The sequence below is a fragment of the Eurypyga helias genome, unplaced genomic scaffold, assembly GCF_000690775.1.
Source record: "Eurypyga helias isolate BGI_N326 unplaced genomic scaffold, ASM69077v1 scaffold18144, whole genome shotgun sequence".
In the NCBI taxonomy this organism is placed as follows: Eukaryota; Metazoa; Chordata; class Aves; order Eurypygiformes; family Eurypygidae; genus Eurypyga; species Eurypyga helias.
In genome coordinates this window covers 11,727-27,335 of record NW_010248390.1, presented here as the reverse complement: position 1 = coordinate 27,335, position 15,609 = coordinate 11,727, and the positions used below count along the sequence as shown (strand labels likewise).

Below are 15,609 nucleotides of genomic sequence, written 5' to 3'. Positions count from 1 at the left end.
CCCGTCCATCCCCTCTGATGTACCATGTTGGAATAAACAATAACAGAGGAGAGTACCCTCTTCAAGTACTGTTGTATGGGAGATAGAAACAATTTTTTGCCTATGCAGAAGTGTCCTTCAGCTTTGGACAACACAAGCAAGAAAGCTAGTGCTGACTGCTGGATGAGATTAAAGCTTGTTAATGTGTTTATTGAAGTCACATATACTGTCTTTGAAATGTTTTCCAGGCCCACCTGTGATGGAAGTGAGATCAGAAGCTGTGCAGATGTGCCCCCGCTATCCTGAACCAGTACCACTGGACCACCCAATCCCCATTCTAAAGGACGCATTGGAAAAGGTTTGTGGGGAGAAGCGAACAGAGGGAGACAGAGCTCATGACTGCTTTTCTGAAGGTGTAAAGGGGAGAATATCTATTTTTCCCTGAGCATCTCTGGGGAAGGAAGTAGAAATCAAGGAGGTGGAGGACATGGGAATGTAGAAATGGGTAATGGAACTACTTCACTGAACATACAGAACAGGTCAATAAGCAGTTATCTTCAAAGGGTAAGCTGTGATCAAGAAACATTATTACTTGTCCATCAGAGGGTCTTCTACATCATCAGAAAATAATGGCTCTTGGCTTCTTGTCTACTATTAGTCAACCCTCATGTCCTGGAAAGCAGGTGACTCATGTAACTAGTTCCTATTCATCACTCACTCCCAGTTCCTTGTTTTATTGCTTTGCTGGCTTTCCCCATTTAAAAATCAAAAAGCTACTTGTAGGTAACTTCAAGGGAATGGAGAGGAAGGGGTAGAGGAAGGGGACTTGCATCTGAATGAGAGACCTGCTTTTCCTCAGTATGATACACTGCCTCTGAAGTTCTAGCAGTGTCTGAAATTCTACTAGGCTTTATTTGCAGTGAGGAAATACTGCACCATTCCCTTGACTGTATGGACCACAAAGACAGTCATACTCTGAAAGGACACTCCTGATTTTGTAGACCCATATCATATAATATACCCTCTCATTTGTCTCTTTTTAGTAAATGGCTGAATTAGTCATAATAGAAGCTGTCCCACAGCTCTAATCATTCTTTTTACTCCTCTTTGAATCTTTCCCTGCTCTAGTATACTCGTTCTGAGATGTGGGAAATTAGTACTCTATACACTGTTCAAGGTGCAAGTGGATCAAGGATTTGTACCATGATCAAGTGGTGTTTTCTGTTTTATTTTATGTTACTTCTCTAATAACCCCTCATACTTTGATTACCTTTCTGTCACAGGACACTGAGCAAGTGTTTACATAGGAACTTTCATCATACCCCTAGGGTCTTGTTCCTGAGTGCTAATGACCAGCTCACTGTCCATCTGTGTGGTGTGTATGTGTTGTGAAGTTAGGGTTGTTTTCCCACATGCACATAATGTTGTATACGCTGAAATTCAACTGCTATCACTTCATACTCCCTTTTATGAAGTCTCTGCTGCTGTCTCTGGGATTACTGTAGAGAGGTATTTATTCAGTTAGGATTATTCAGAGAGGTGAGGGAATGTGAGTGTCCCTCAGAGAGTCATCTAACCTATCTTCTTTGTGCTCCTCAGAAATGAAGTATCCAAGCACTTCATAACTTATTTGAAGTAGACTGGTGAAACTATTCCTGTTTTCAGATGGAATAAGGCACAGAGAACTCGAACATTAGGAATGAATAGGAAGACATAGTTATTTGAAGGGGGCTTAGACACCAGCACATCAAAAGTCTATCATCAAATACCCTTAGGTTCTGCCTAAGTCTGTGGAGACTTGAACCCACACTAAAGATCTTGCGTTACCTGAGACAAACTACCATCCTGTGCCAGGCCAGGGACCCTGAAACTGGGACTCTGGACAGTACCAGATGTGATTATATTGTATACAGCAGAGGACTTTTTCCTAGCCCACAGCAGCTTGAAATAGGAAAGTCACATTCACTCATGCATGAGGCTTAAAGAAACATTTCTGTTCTGAGGGTAAACGCTTATCAGAAAGACCTGTATTTTCCTCAGAAGAGTCTTCCTAGTGGTGAAATCCAAATGCTGAACTTTGGGTTCAATGACACTTGAGTTTAGAAGAGCATCATGTATTTGTGTCAACTTCCTGTAGGTCCATGCAGGTCTACATGCCAGACTCTGAGAAAATTCTAAGGAGGACCATGCTTGCTGACATGAGACCAGTCTGTTCTCTGGAGGTCTTGATGTACCTAATCATCCTAGATGGGCCATTGGCACATACATGTGGAGGGCAAAGAACTGCTATTTCCACTGGTGGCTGTCAGTGCACCTCACCAGTGAAGAGGTCCTGAGAACATCACTTGGCTTGGCCTTTCTTGTCTCAATGCTGGGCCTGGAAGGCCATTTCATATATCTTAAGCTTTCTGTGCAAAAGACAATTTATGCATGATGATGACATAGTTTTGAAAAAGTCATAAAAGAGGAAGACCAATGCATTCTGCTTGCAAGTGATGGGTGGAGCACAGCTGGCTGATTAGCTCTACACAATCCTGGCACAACAGGGAGCAAAGAGCAATCACAGCCTTCTAGTTGCCCACTGCTATTTCTCAGATTGAGGTTTAAACAGAAATCCAAGGTCTAGCATGTTTCATGGAAAAGTGTTATGGGATGTTTTAAAAGTTTTCTCATACATCTTTGAACCTAAAATACTAGTGCAAAGAATAGATGTGCACGGTACAATTTAAAATGGAAGAAATTACAATTATTAGGTTTTAGAATTTTTTTTTAATCTTGTAAGCATCATAGGTATTACAAGGATGACCACCACATTCTTCTACACAGTGGGCATATAGACTGAAACAAAGATACTGGATAATGCAGCATAAGCAATTCAAAGGAACAGTGTGTTTACAATATTTTCTTTTGCCAAAACACATTGGAAAAAATCTCTCTTAAGTGCTACGAAATAAAGAGGTCTTATGGCCTGGGTCTTCTGCTACCTGTTACAGGCTAGATGCATTACAAGACTCTCATTTAGAAATTCTTAATTTCCCATCATTCTCTAGGTAGATATGATGCTGCGCCAAAAGATTCATAGCTCTGGTCTCCCTGCAATGTCTGCCATTGTTATCTTCAATGACACCGTGCTCTGGACAGGCAACTTTGGGAAGAAGAATGGTTCGGAGCCCTCTTCAGTGGTTCCAAATGAGTACACTGTTTACAGGTGAGATGGATATATCACAGGCATAAGAGCTAGAAAAAGAGCAGATATGCATATGGAGATCTGATATTTGGGAATAGAGCCACTATAGCATATGGAGATCTGATATATGGGAATAGAGACACTCTAACAAACCATACCTTCTACTAGGTCATGTCCATTGCAAAAACTTCTGGGTTACACTGAAACTTTTTGAGATAATGCTTCAGTTAGTCCCGAAATTATCATGTGCTTGTGACTTACTGAGCTGTTTACTTTAGATTTTTTAAATTTATTTTTAATTTGATCTGACAATATTTTAAATTGGAATAGCAGTGGCCATGTGAAGAACCTGAAAACATACTACGCCTTACATAGGAATATATCTATGCTTTGGGGAGGCCTAGTGCACAAATCTGAAGACGGATAACTAGCACATATGCTGAACATATAAAGTAGTTCTGTATTTTTATTCATTTTTGCAGTGAAGTCAAAGCCATATTGGCTATTCTTTTTTAGATTAAGATAGAACCTAGCTCTTAAGTGTGTTAAAAAAACCCCAAAAACAACCAAACAACAACAACAAAAAACCAAACCAAAACCAAAACACAAATACAGAGGAAGAGTTTGCTTTGAAAAGAGTAAACCTTTTTTTACCCTTGAAGATCTGTTTTCAATGATTTATAACTGTGCTATATATGAAATGTATGGCCTGTACTCTATCATATATTATCCTCAGGATAAACAATTTTGGAAAGTTTCAGCAGCTATGATTACCTGTTTTTCCCCCTCTGTATCATGGTAAAATCCCTGCATGCTATTTGTCCCAGAATCATAGAATCATTTTGGTTGGAATGGGCCTTAAAAGGTCATCTAGTTCCACCCCCCCTGCCATTGGTGACGATAAGGGGAACCCGTCCCTGGGGGGGCCTGAACCACCAACCTTTTAATTTACAGCTGAAGGCACTAACCAATTATGCCACAGAGATGTCCCCAAAAAACTTATTGCCAGTTGGCATTGTTTATGATTGGAACTACAGTGGTATCTGATGATCTTCGAAGATGTGACTTTCATTCTTGATTAATGAGAACATTCTTGGCAAATGCTTTCACTCTAGGCCATCTTATGTTGGTCCAAGAATTTCAATTCTAGCAACAGAATGCAAATGCTTCCAACCATCTCTATTAATCATGGCCCTGCTTCTGAAAACCAACATAATAGAACCAGAGTCCTATTACAGAAGATGTTTTGTAAATTTGACTCTGTTCTGAAGCCACACAGATATCAAGTCTGAACATGAAATGTAAAACTTTATGGCATTTCAACCTTAAAATTCCAATAAACTACTTGAAACTTGTTAAGGTATTTACTAAGCAATAATTTACAAAATATGTCAACTTATTAATACTAAGTGAACAGAAGAAGTTCTGTAGCCCACTGCACTATTGGGGGGATAAGGTTATGTTGTAGTCCATAAAGGCCAGAGTTAAGGATATTAATTCAAGCTTCTTACCTGCATTTTAGCAATTCCCTTCTCATTTAACAAAAGTGTTGCATGTGAGTCAGTTGGGGGATCTCATGTACTGACCATGTGTCCTTGATTCATGGGTTTCTTAATGCTTAATTTCTACAAATGTTTGTTCCTTACAGAATTGCCAGTGTCTCCAAGATCTTTCCCACCATTATGTTGTACAAGATGTGGGAGGAAGGAAAAGTCATATCTCTTGATGACCCATTGGAACGTTATGCCCAGAACTTTGTTATTAAGAACCCTCTGGGAAGGCTCAAGGAATCACAACAGAGACACACAGCAGATGGGCTGATTTATTCAGAAAAAGGCTCAATGCCACTTAAGACATCACCTGTTACCTTACGCAGAATGGCCAGCCAGCTCTCAGGTGAGACAACACTGCTGCCTGCTTACCCTCTACCCACCACGATGCCACCTGAAAGAGACCAAAGATAGAACACTTTATATACCAGGGATAAAAAAGGCTTCTGTTGAGGCCATTTCCTAGTATGGGTCTTGAACCTTCGCACTTCCCAGAGGTGAGGCAGGACCCTTGGAAGCAAGCTGTGAGCAGCTTCGTGAAGTGCTAAAAGGAAACTGTCATCCAGGCCACCTGCTAGGAAAGGGATCAAGCTACGCTGTGGGCTGGAGCATTGTTTTTCCTGTGCAAGGTGAATATATAGTTCTTTCAGAACAGTAACATGACCTGAAATCAGGCTCCAATTGCATAACAATTTTTTTGTACTCCATCCCAGAGTGCTCTTATTTTTCTGAGATGTAGAGTTAAGGGTCAAAGTGGCACCAAACCTCTTTGCTTTGACCAGATAGACCTTGATTGCTGAGCTAAATTTAGCTGTCAGTGTGATTCCTGATCTGGGATTCCTGAGTTATTAATAGCTTTGTACTTGCTAGCAGAAGACTATTAATCTGCTGCTACCTTCATAACTGGGTAACTCTTACATTAAGGTATAAGGATCTCTCAGGACTCAGGAGAACTTTAATCTTTCTAAGAAATTAAGCTGCTAGTGCTAGACTCAGAAATTCCAGAATTTAATGGACAAAGAGACTGTGCTGATATCTCGTGGCATTTTGACTAAACTCTGTAGCACCTGCATTATTCCAGATTGGAATAAATGCCATTAAAATTAGGACCTAAGATCAAAGTAGCACATAGACAAATTGCAGTACCTCAGAACAGGGTACAGCATCACCTGAATCAAGCCAATATCAAAATAAGGGTTCCTCAAAAAAGAATGATCTAACTGAAATCTAGAAACAGAGATACAACCAAAAGTGGCGAGTGGCAGAAGGAAGCAGAAAGAAAGGTATGAACACAACCCAGCCCAGATCCTCTCCCTGCAGACGAGGTCTTGCTCTAGCCAGCCTCATGATGTCCCAAGGGGCACTAACTCTGCCTGGTCCCCTCTGACTCTCAAGAGCACCTGAAGCAGGTCTGGATGCTCCTTTACAGGAGCAGTGTGTTCAGGGGCTACAGCTCCAAGCCCTGCTGCATTTCTCTGTAATCTAGTGAGGTGTGAGATATGCCCTAGAAATACTTGTAAGAAGCATATGTCAAAAGTGTTCCTGATCATAGCATAATTACATGTAATGTGCAGCTATTCCGTTACTTCCATCACTGTACTGGGTTTGTGCTCCTGTTTAGCTCCTTTATGTTCATATGTCTTTTTCTTTTAGAATGTGGCCAAAATTTCCCAGACCACACTAGCAGAGCACACCAAACAGCATGGACCCATACAATTTAGAAGTAGAAACATAGTTCCAAAATCACAGTAGAAAATCAAATTAATATTGAGGTCACATGTTACATTTCCTGTTTGTCAAAACCCAAAAAGGAAAAAGTTTTGCATAGCTTGTGGATCAACATCACTGCATGACACATTGTAAAGTGTTTTTCATGTAAATTCCTCCATTGGAAATTGATCTATAATGTATCTTCATTATGTGGGCTTTTCTACATTGTATATTGCAAAAGTAACTCCAAAGATCTTTCTTCTCAGCACTTGATGGGTATGTTGCTAAAGGGAAGTTCCAGCTTGTTAAGACATTCATTTCCAAATATACATGAATGACAGTATGAGTTGCTATTGCAAATTACTAATAGCATACTTGTCACATGAACTAGCAGGCCATGAGGTATAAATCAGTGACTGTGGATTTTCTGTTATGCTCACACATTCTCTGGTTTATCATTTCTTGTAACCCTCAAGAGAGGCACTGCACTGCTGGCATGGTGCTGGTGAGCTCTCCCAGTGGTGCAACGTTTTCTTTGCTGCCATTGTGGCAAGTAGGAGATGAGAGAGCCCATTGTCTACTGGAAGATGCTCAGTGCATCTCTTATCTCGTCATTAAGCTGCACAAATAACCACAGACTGGAAACAGAAAAAATGCTCTCATTCCAAGTTTAAATCTCAAGATCATGCCAATTGAGAAAAACATATGTTGCTGCTACAGAAGAATAGGGTGTCATTCAGCTTTGCCATGATTAAGCACATGCCCACTGAGCAAATGATTGCAAGTCATTTTTCTGTCATGTACGCTTCCTGATGTTCTCCTAACCTCTAAATCAAAGTCAGCTGTAAACTGCAATGAGGATTTCATTCCAGATATAATCCTAGTTCTGGACTTGGTGATTCACAGATCCTGTGCTGTGGCATTTTAAAAAACTCCTGGCCCAAAGTTTCTAGGGAAACCATGTTCAGTGTTGTGGAATTAAAAGTGGAAAGAGAAAATGTTTTTCTACATTCAGAAATCCTGGATAAATGTTGCCAAAGATGGGGAAAGAAAAAAACAATCAACAACAACTGAAGATAAAAATAATTTAGATCAAGCCTGGGATGGTTCAGAGAAGTTCAAGTCCTCTATAGTGAGATGTAAAACCAAAAACCTGTTTAAAGGGGCTGTTGCACACCTTTACAGTCAAGGGAATACAGTCACATGTAACTATGGGCAGGGTTTTCCCCAACACCCAGTAAGTCCTTCTCTTCCAAAATTCATTTGGAGATACAGGGTTTTTTTAATCTTTCATCAAGGTATTTTTACTGAAATGTAGCAACATAAGAGTTGATGCTCGGGTAGGACTTGTTATTACCCAGATTCAGCAGTCCGTGACTTCAATACTGTGTCTTGCAGTCCAGTATGAACAGGTCCTTGAAGGACATTTTCTATGTGTATAAAGCACACGTGCGCATCACTGTTGTTTCCATCTTGCCATTGAATATTGCCTTTTGCTCAGTCTTCACCAGACTCAACGTTTCCTGGACTATGATTTGTCTGAAACTGTTAACTTCTGTTTTCCATGGCACAGGTCTGCCCAGGAGGCTGCGATCTACCAGCCTGCTGTGGAAGGGCAACACGCAAGATGCTCTAGCTCTCTTGAAAGATGATGTCTTGGTCGCTGATCCTGGAACCAGGTCAGATGCATTCACTTATGAGCTTTTGGACTGGGTTTGTGTTCTCCACTGATATTAGCCCCACCTGCAGTCTTTATGGTCAGTGGAAAAGACAGCCAGTCCTAAAGTGCCCTTCAGCCGTCTACCCACACACCTGTCTTAGGCTGGACAAAGTGACTATTGGAAGTGCCTGGGTTTTTAAAAATGTGTATAGAGCCTGAGTGAAAAGCCTAGATGAGGCAAATTAAACTGATATAATAAGGTCCAATAGCAACTTATTCACCTTACATTTTGAAAGATGTAGACTTTCAAAAGTGGAAACATTGTTAATTTAACCAGTTTAAACCAGCATGGATTTGTATGTCTCTAAATTATGCTCTATTAGTATTTGTTACTATTTATATAGCCTGTTATAAGTCTGTTACCTGAGTTACAAACACTCAAAAATATGAACAGGGTACAGCAAACAGCAGGTGAGGGAATGGGTTCAGACTAACTGGGAAAAACAGAATTTCTAAGTCTTCAAAATTTTTAGGGAATAGAATTACATTCTGAAATAATTTGCCTAGAGTTGCTGAGGATTCACAATGTCTCAAATTCTGCAAGTATAGAAAACTCTTAGAAAACTTAATGGCTTGATCGTGGCCACCTTTTATTAGTTCAGTTTGATGTCATGTAGGAGGTTATAATGGATTTTCCTTAAAGGATTTTAATACTTTAATGCTATCATCTTATTGAGAATCATAGAATTATATAATCATTTAGGCTGGTAAAGACCTTTAGGATTACAGAGTCTAACCGTCAACCTTGCACTGCCAAGTCCACCACTAATGAAGACTTCTCCACCTCCCCGGGCAGTTCCAATGACTGACAACCCTTTCAGTGAAGAAATTTTTCCTAATATCCAATCTAAACCTCCCCTGGTGCAACTTGAGGCCAGTTCCTCTTGTCCTGTTTGCTTGTTACTCTGTAGAAGTGTCCAACCCCCACCTTTCTGCACCCTCCTTTCAGGTAGTTGTAGAGAGTAATAAGGTTTTTCCTGAGCCTCCTCTTCTCCAGGCTGAACACCTCCAGCTCCCTCAGCCACTCCTCACAGGAATTGTGCTCCAGACCCTTCCCCAGCTTCGTTCCCTTCTCTGGACACGTTCCAGCACCTCAATGTCCTTCTTGTGGTGAGGGGCTCAAAACTGAACACAGGATTCGAGGTGTAGCCTCACCAGTGCCCAGTGCAGTGGGACGATCCCTGCCCCAGTCCTGCTGGCCACACTGTTCTTGTTGCAGACCAGGATGCCATTTGCCTTCTTGGCCACCTGGGCACACAACAGCTCCTGTTCAGCCCCTGTTGACCAACAACCCCAGATCCTTTCCTGGCGGGCAGCTTTCCAGCCCCATGTCCCCATGCCTGTAGAGTTACAGGGGGTTGTTGTGGCCCAAGTGCAGGACCGAGGATTTGGCCTTGTTGAACCTCATACAGCGGCCTCAGCTCATGGATCAAGCCTGTCCAGATCCCTCTGAAGAGCCTTCCTGCGCTTAGGCAGGTCAGCACTCCTGCCTGATTTGGCGTTGTCTGCAAATTGACTGAGGGTGCACTTGATCTCTTCATCTAGGTCATTGATAAAGATATTAAACAGAACTGGCCCCAGTACTGAGTCCTGGGGAACACCACTTGTGACCAACTGGATTTAACTCCATTCACTACCACTCTTTGGGCCTGAACATGCAGCCAGTATTTCAACCAGCAAAGAATAATTTGGTGTTTATATTATGCTAACCATTAAGATACACAAGGACATCCCCCCTGATTACTTTACATGTTGACAGTTTTAACTCTGTCTCCCTGTTCCTGGATATACTTCACAGCTAACAGAATGTTCTTACTAAGGAAATACTCATGCATTGATACAGAAATTTTAACATGCTTTTCTGAGTAGGTTGAACTTCAGCTCCATTTCAGATATAAAATTTTAGATCCTGGATGTATTTATTCTTGGGGTATATATATGTATACACACATTATGCACTTATTCAGGTAGATCGTCTGTAAATGGTGGAAGTGGTATGAAATTTATGATCTATATAGGCAACAGTGCAATGTGTGGCTTCACACAATGCAAAAAACTAACCAAGCAAGGTTGAAAAAAAAACATCAGGGATTTTGAAAATGTGTTTGGAAAACTGTTGCCCATCCATGTCTTATGTCATTAAACTTAACTGAGGTATAAAGAATTAAATCACTTTATGGATATTAAAGACTCAAGCACTCAGATGTCTTTAATGACTCTACATTGCTGAATGCTGCTTTGTAGACTTTCCAGTGCTCGCACCATCTTAAGGTAGCTTAGGTTCTTAAGTGACTGTACCATGTTATATCTCCAAAGAAGCTTACCTGGGAATTTAAGGTAAGCACCAGTAACTCTCAGCTATGCTCTTAAAACAAATGGATATATTCTTTGATGAACAATTATAAACAGTAAGTCAGGATATGCTAATATATAGGGTTTTGCATAAAGGAGGGGTGGGTTGTTTTTTTGGTGTGGTTTTTTTTTTTAGTTTTCTGTCTCCAGTTTTCTGTACATAGGAGTTAAATAACTCTACTGATGTCATGTGACAAAATGACAATTTTTTCCCCAAAGAGTGACCTTCCAACTGTTCTTGCATAGTCAAACCTACACTGCATCACTGAGGTAAGGCTGATCCAGATGTATTTCTTCTTTGTTTTAGATGCCACTACAGCAATTTGGCCTTCTCACTGATGGCTCATGTGCTAGCTGAGCATGCAGCTGAGGGGCAATACCAGCGCTGGATCTCAGAGAACATCCTGGACCGCTTGGGCATGGAGGACACTGGCTTCGACATCACACCACCAATCCGCTCTCAGATGGCTGTGGGTTTCTATGGCAGCCAGCAGCCAGCCCCTCTCTATGACCTTGGCTGGTACAGGCCTTCTGGCCAGATGTACTCCACAGCTGCTGACCTTGCCAAGCTGGCAATGGTCTTCTTAGGCACTTACCACCGTCGTCTCCTAGAGCCTGACACAGTGAAGACAATGCTGACCCCTCTGTTTAAGTGTTCTACTGAATACTTTGCTAACAAGACTGGCACGCCCTGGGAGATAAACGAGCAGTTGGGATATGATATCATTAGGAAGGATGGAGACCTTGATGGTTATTCAGCTACTTTCTCCCTTATCCCCAAGCTTCGCCTGAGCTTCATTGTACTGATGGCAGGGCCCAGGCCTCAGGGTGGAGATATTGTGACTCAGACATATGAGTACCTTATTCCTGCCATGGAGACGGCATTCAGAGAGGCAGAGAAAAGCTTGATTCCTCCTCCAAGTCCAGGCCCTTATGTTGGCTACTATACCTATTCCAATCTGACTTTCTACGAGATCAAAGTTGGACCTGGTGGGGTGCTGGTCATGCAGCAGTTTGGGCCTCATGTGGAAGAGCTGATTCCTGAAAAATACCGAACAATCAAGCTCCACCACCTGGAAGATCGCGTTTTCCAAGTTGTTTTTGACAAGGAGTTCCCATGTGTTCTGCACCTGGGCTCTGCATCTATTTCACTGGAGACCCAAAATGGGCAGCTCTTTAACTTTTATCCATTTGATCACAAGGGTTTGTCTCCTGGCTTTGATGCACCAGGGCTGAACACATACAATGTGGTGCGTGTACTTCATAAACCCGCATTCTATAGCTAAATGTCCCCTCTATTTTTCTGACCACTTCCGGGAGGTGGCTCCAAATCTGTGTCTTACCAGACTCTCCTGTTTGTGTGGCTTTATGGATGTCATTTAAAAGAGAAAGATGGTGGAAAATTACTCTTTCCAAAAAAATATGTTATATCCCACTTATAAAATTAGTTCAGTGGCTTGCAATCACTGGCAGTGTGCAACAGGCCACCTAGAAAGTGGGGATGCTGGTGGAAAAAAGAGGTGGGAATATGACGGATGGAGTGTGTTTGAATGCCATTAAAAAAGCCCAGCACTGAAGTCTACACACTTACATTGTTTGATGACCATTCTGGTTACTGAATGATATCAAAAGGCTGAGAATTTCCTGTGTTTCTCTGAAAATCTCTCTTCTTCAGTCCAAGGGTTTTTTCAGGGGTCTTCAGAAGCCTACCTACCATGAACAAGATTCTTCACATTGGTTTGCCAAAAGCATTATGTGCTAGAAAATTACACCAGCCTGATACCAAGCCCTGTTTGCAATACCTGGGGTATTTCTTTCCTGGATCACAACAAGGCAACTATGAAAAGAGCAGACATCAATGTGGTCATGGCTTAGCTCCATGGATTTCTGCAAAAGCGGTTGTCAGACAGAAGATACTGTAGCCCTTAAGTATAGAAGCTAAAGCCTACTTCTGTGAGCAGGGCTATATGAATATACAGGGATATATTGCAGCTGGACTCAGTCTTGTGACTATTTCAGTATATAGGTAAGTGTGTGAGTGTGGCTTAAGTATAGGAATGCATGGCAATCTGTGTGTGTGTTTTCGGCAGGGTGTCTGTATTGATATGTACCCATTGTGTTTATGCATTTATGAGGGAAGGTGCTAAGGGAAAGTGCATTAGCCTGCCGAGCTCTACATTTAGGACAGGTGCATCTACAAGCAATCTGCAAAGACATACGTGTGTTTTCTTCTCTCTTCTTGTCCACTCAATGCCAAGACAGGCAGAACAGATGATATATCATTAATGGCCAACACCATATCACTGTGGTGGGAACAGCGTCAGGCATGAGTGCAAGAGTGGGCATGTACCACCAGCAGAGGGGTCTTGGCTCTTGCAATGCCTCTTCAAGTTTAGGAGAGTATTGTGATTGCAGCCCTAACTGGAACCTGAAATAAAAGCAAGTAGAGGGTCAGGGCAAGATAATTCTTACCTTAAAATAAAAAGCCTAGTTGCAGGGTATGGCAATGGCAGTACAGCATGGAAATCCTGAAGGAAGTGCAAAAGGGTAGACATTCTAGCACAGTCAAGGACTCTCCAAAGAGCATGTCTTCCCATGCCATAACTGATATGAGGTTGGATCCTCTTGCAAAGTGACCTCCTTCTGTTTCATGTCCACATAGAATCTGGAAATTGGACATGTCTCAGAGAACATGAGAAAATACATCTCCTTGCTCCCCTTCTCTCTTGTTCTCTCTCACTGTTTTCACTCTGTGTGAAATTCTTCAGCTTCGGTTTTGAGTAGAGAGACCACCTCTGAAGGCCGAGAAATTTTAGGTCCCTGGTAAACATACAAAATAATGTAAACCTTGCCTTACACACAGTCATGGTTGCTGCTGTATTGCTTTCCTCTGGACTTTGTAGGTGATTACATTTCATACCTTGTAGAACCTTGTATATTCAAGTATTTATTCTAGGCAATGGAAACAGCAATAAACTCTATGCAAATTCTTGCTGCTGTCATGTGTGATCATTCCCAGAGGTATGTGTGTAGGCAGATATGTTACAGCATGGTTGATTCCCTGTAGAGGTGCATACACTCTGTCATGGCATGCCTGACACAACAGTGCTCTCTTGGCTGTGAGCTCACAAGATATAATGTCTGACTGCAACATACTTGAGTGGTCTGACACTTGTCTTTTTGTGTGAGGTCTAATGCCAGTTTGGGTCTTCTTGCACTGGAACAAAAGAAGTGATCATTTACCCCTCAGCTACCTTTAAAATCTTCCAAGAAAAAAAAGGATTTATATCCCATGTCACTCATTGGTCAGGATGAAACACCACACTGGACTGTCTCCATTTGTCTAATGGAGAGGATAAGATGTTTTATTTTTTCATCAGTAATGCACACATTAACAAATCCTTCTTTTTCTAGTGAGTCACCCTCATACCTGTACAGTGACAGTTTTTGATGCTCTTGTTCGTTCCCATAATCACAAAATCATTTACTCTTTGCTATTCTTAGCTTGTACCCATACCTGCAGTAAAGCTAATCTCACCAAACTGGGAAGGTGAACAAGAGCTTCTTACACTGCCCCTTTGTGTGAGAAGGAGAGTACCATTACCTGGTATGGAGAAGAGAAAGGAGGCATTGGGACACCTGTACAGAGGATTTGGGAAAGGCTGTGTGTGGCAGGCAGGATAAGCTGGAGTTTTGGATGACCGGAGTCAGCCATGGCAAACAGCCAGATTCACAATGCTGAGTCAATGCTAAAAACACGAACATCCAATTTCTTACTGTCACTTCATGCCTAAGAGCATCTTAAGAAGGCAGAACCAGCTTCTGTGACCTTGTGTGACCTGACAGCAGTGCTTTATATGAGCTTTAAAAGTTCAACTTTCAATTAATTTCAATTAAATTCTATTTCAATAAGTTACCATTCTGAGTAATTTTTTAAGCTTTTGTGAATGCTTGTTGCTGAATAAAATATATCCTAACGTTATTTCACCTGTGTCAGACTGTCTTTAACAATAGGTACAGCAAACGTAAAAATCTACCCAATTGCTCACTTTATAGAAATGTGTGTTTTAAAAGGTGACTAGATGTGTCTGCAGCAGCCTCTAGTTCTTAAAAATGTCTTTATAATTACTCGCCAGGGAACCAAGCAAATAAAATATGCTTCATTATCATCTCCTGCATCAAAAAAAGAGTCAAGAACAACACTTATTCATTCGTTCAGGAGAACAAATTCTGCTCTAAGAAGCACTGGTGAAGTGACATAATACTGTAATAGTGACCCTGAAAACTGTATTTAGTCTGCAAGTTAAAAGGCTTTGCACCACCAAGAATGAGATTAATCTGGCAAAATATAAACAGCGACATCTGAGCTGTCCTCTAGACACCTTTCTACTCAGTGAGAATTAATGACTTTAGTCAGTAGAGTGGATTCGTCCTATCTTAAAGCACATATTTAGAATAAATTGATGAACCACACTCTATGAAACCCCAGTCTCCTTTTGGTGGAGGTGGCCTCAACCCTTGCTATCAAAAGCAACTCTCATAATCTGCCTGCCAGGTAATGGCAAGTCCTCAAGCTGTTGCATCAGGATTGCTCTGAAGACCTGAAGATCACTGATTAGCAAGCCTGAGGCCGAACAAGGTGATGTTTGCTGTGGTCCCATGCTAGCATTAAGTCAATTAAGACAAGTTCTTCCCTTTTAGAACTCCTCCCCCTTCAGGAATATTAGCTCAAGTGAGGATGATATAAAGCTTAAGCTTCAACCTACATTTTGAAAATAGCAATTTATCCCTGCATGCTTTATTACTTCATACTCATACTTCCCCTCAACCAGACCAGTGTGGCCAGTGTTTACTGGACAGCATCTTTGCCAAGCTTTTCTGTTTCAATGATGGGAGTAAGACGATGCGTATATCTGCCTGCAACCACCACTGGAGCAGGACTCAGAAAAAAAAGGATGAAGTCAGGGTATCAAGGACTGGGCCTTGGTGTCAGAGCCTGGAAGTTTGTTAAACACAAACTGCAGGCTCCCTGTTTTTCTCCTTAGAAATGTATTGATGTTCTTGTCACAGACGGGTGTGTTAAGCCTCTGTGATGTGAAACACAAGTTTTT

The 15,609-nt window shown here is 41.5% G+C and overlaps 1 protein-coding gene across 1 annotated transcript; it reads left to right on the top strand.

The window, feature by feature from the left end:
• The first annotated feature begins 241 nt into the window (after nucleotides 1-241).
• Nucleotides 242-11,784, top strand: LACTBL1 (lactamase, beta-like 1). The gene is made up of 5 exons (XM_010151035.1): nucleotides 242-337; nucleotides 3,030-3,187; nucleotides 4,815-5,062; nucleotides 8,000-8,105; nucleotides 10,806-11,784. The coding sequence occupies exons 1-5, from the start codon at nucleotides 266-268 to the stop codon at nucleotides 11,782-11,784; spliced, it is 1,563 nt and encodes a 520-aa protein (XP_010149337.1). The 5' UTR covers nucleotides 242-265.
• The last annotated feature ends 3,825 nt before the right edge of the window (nucleotides 11,785-15,609 follow it).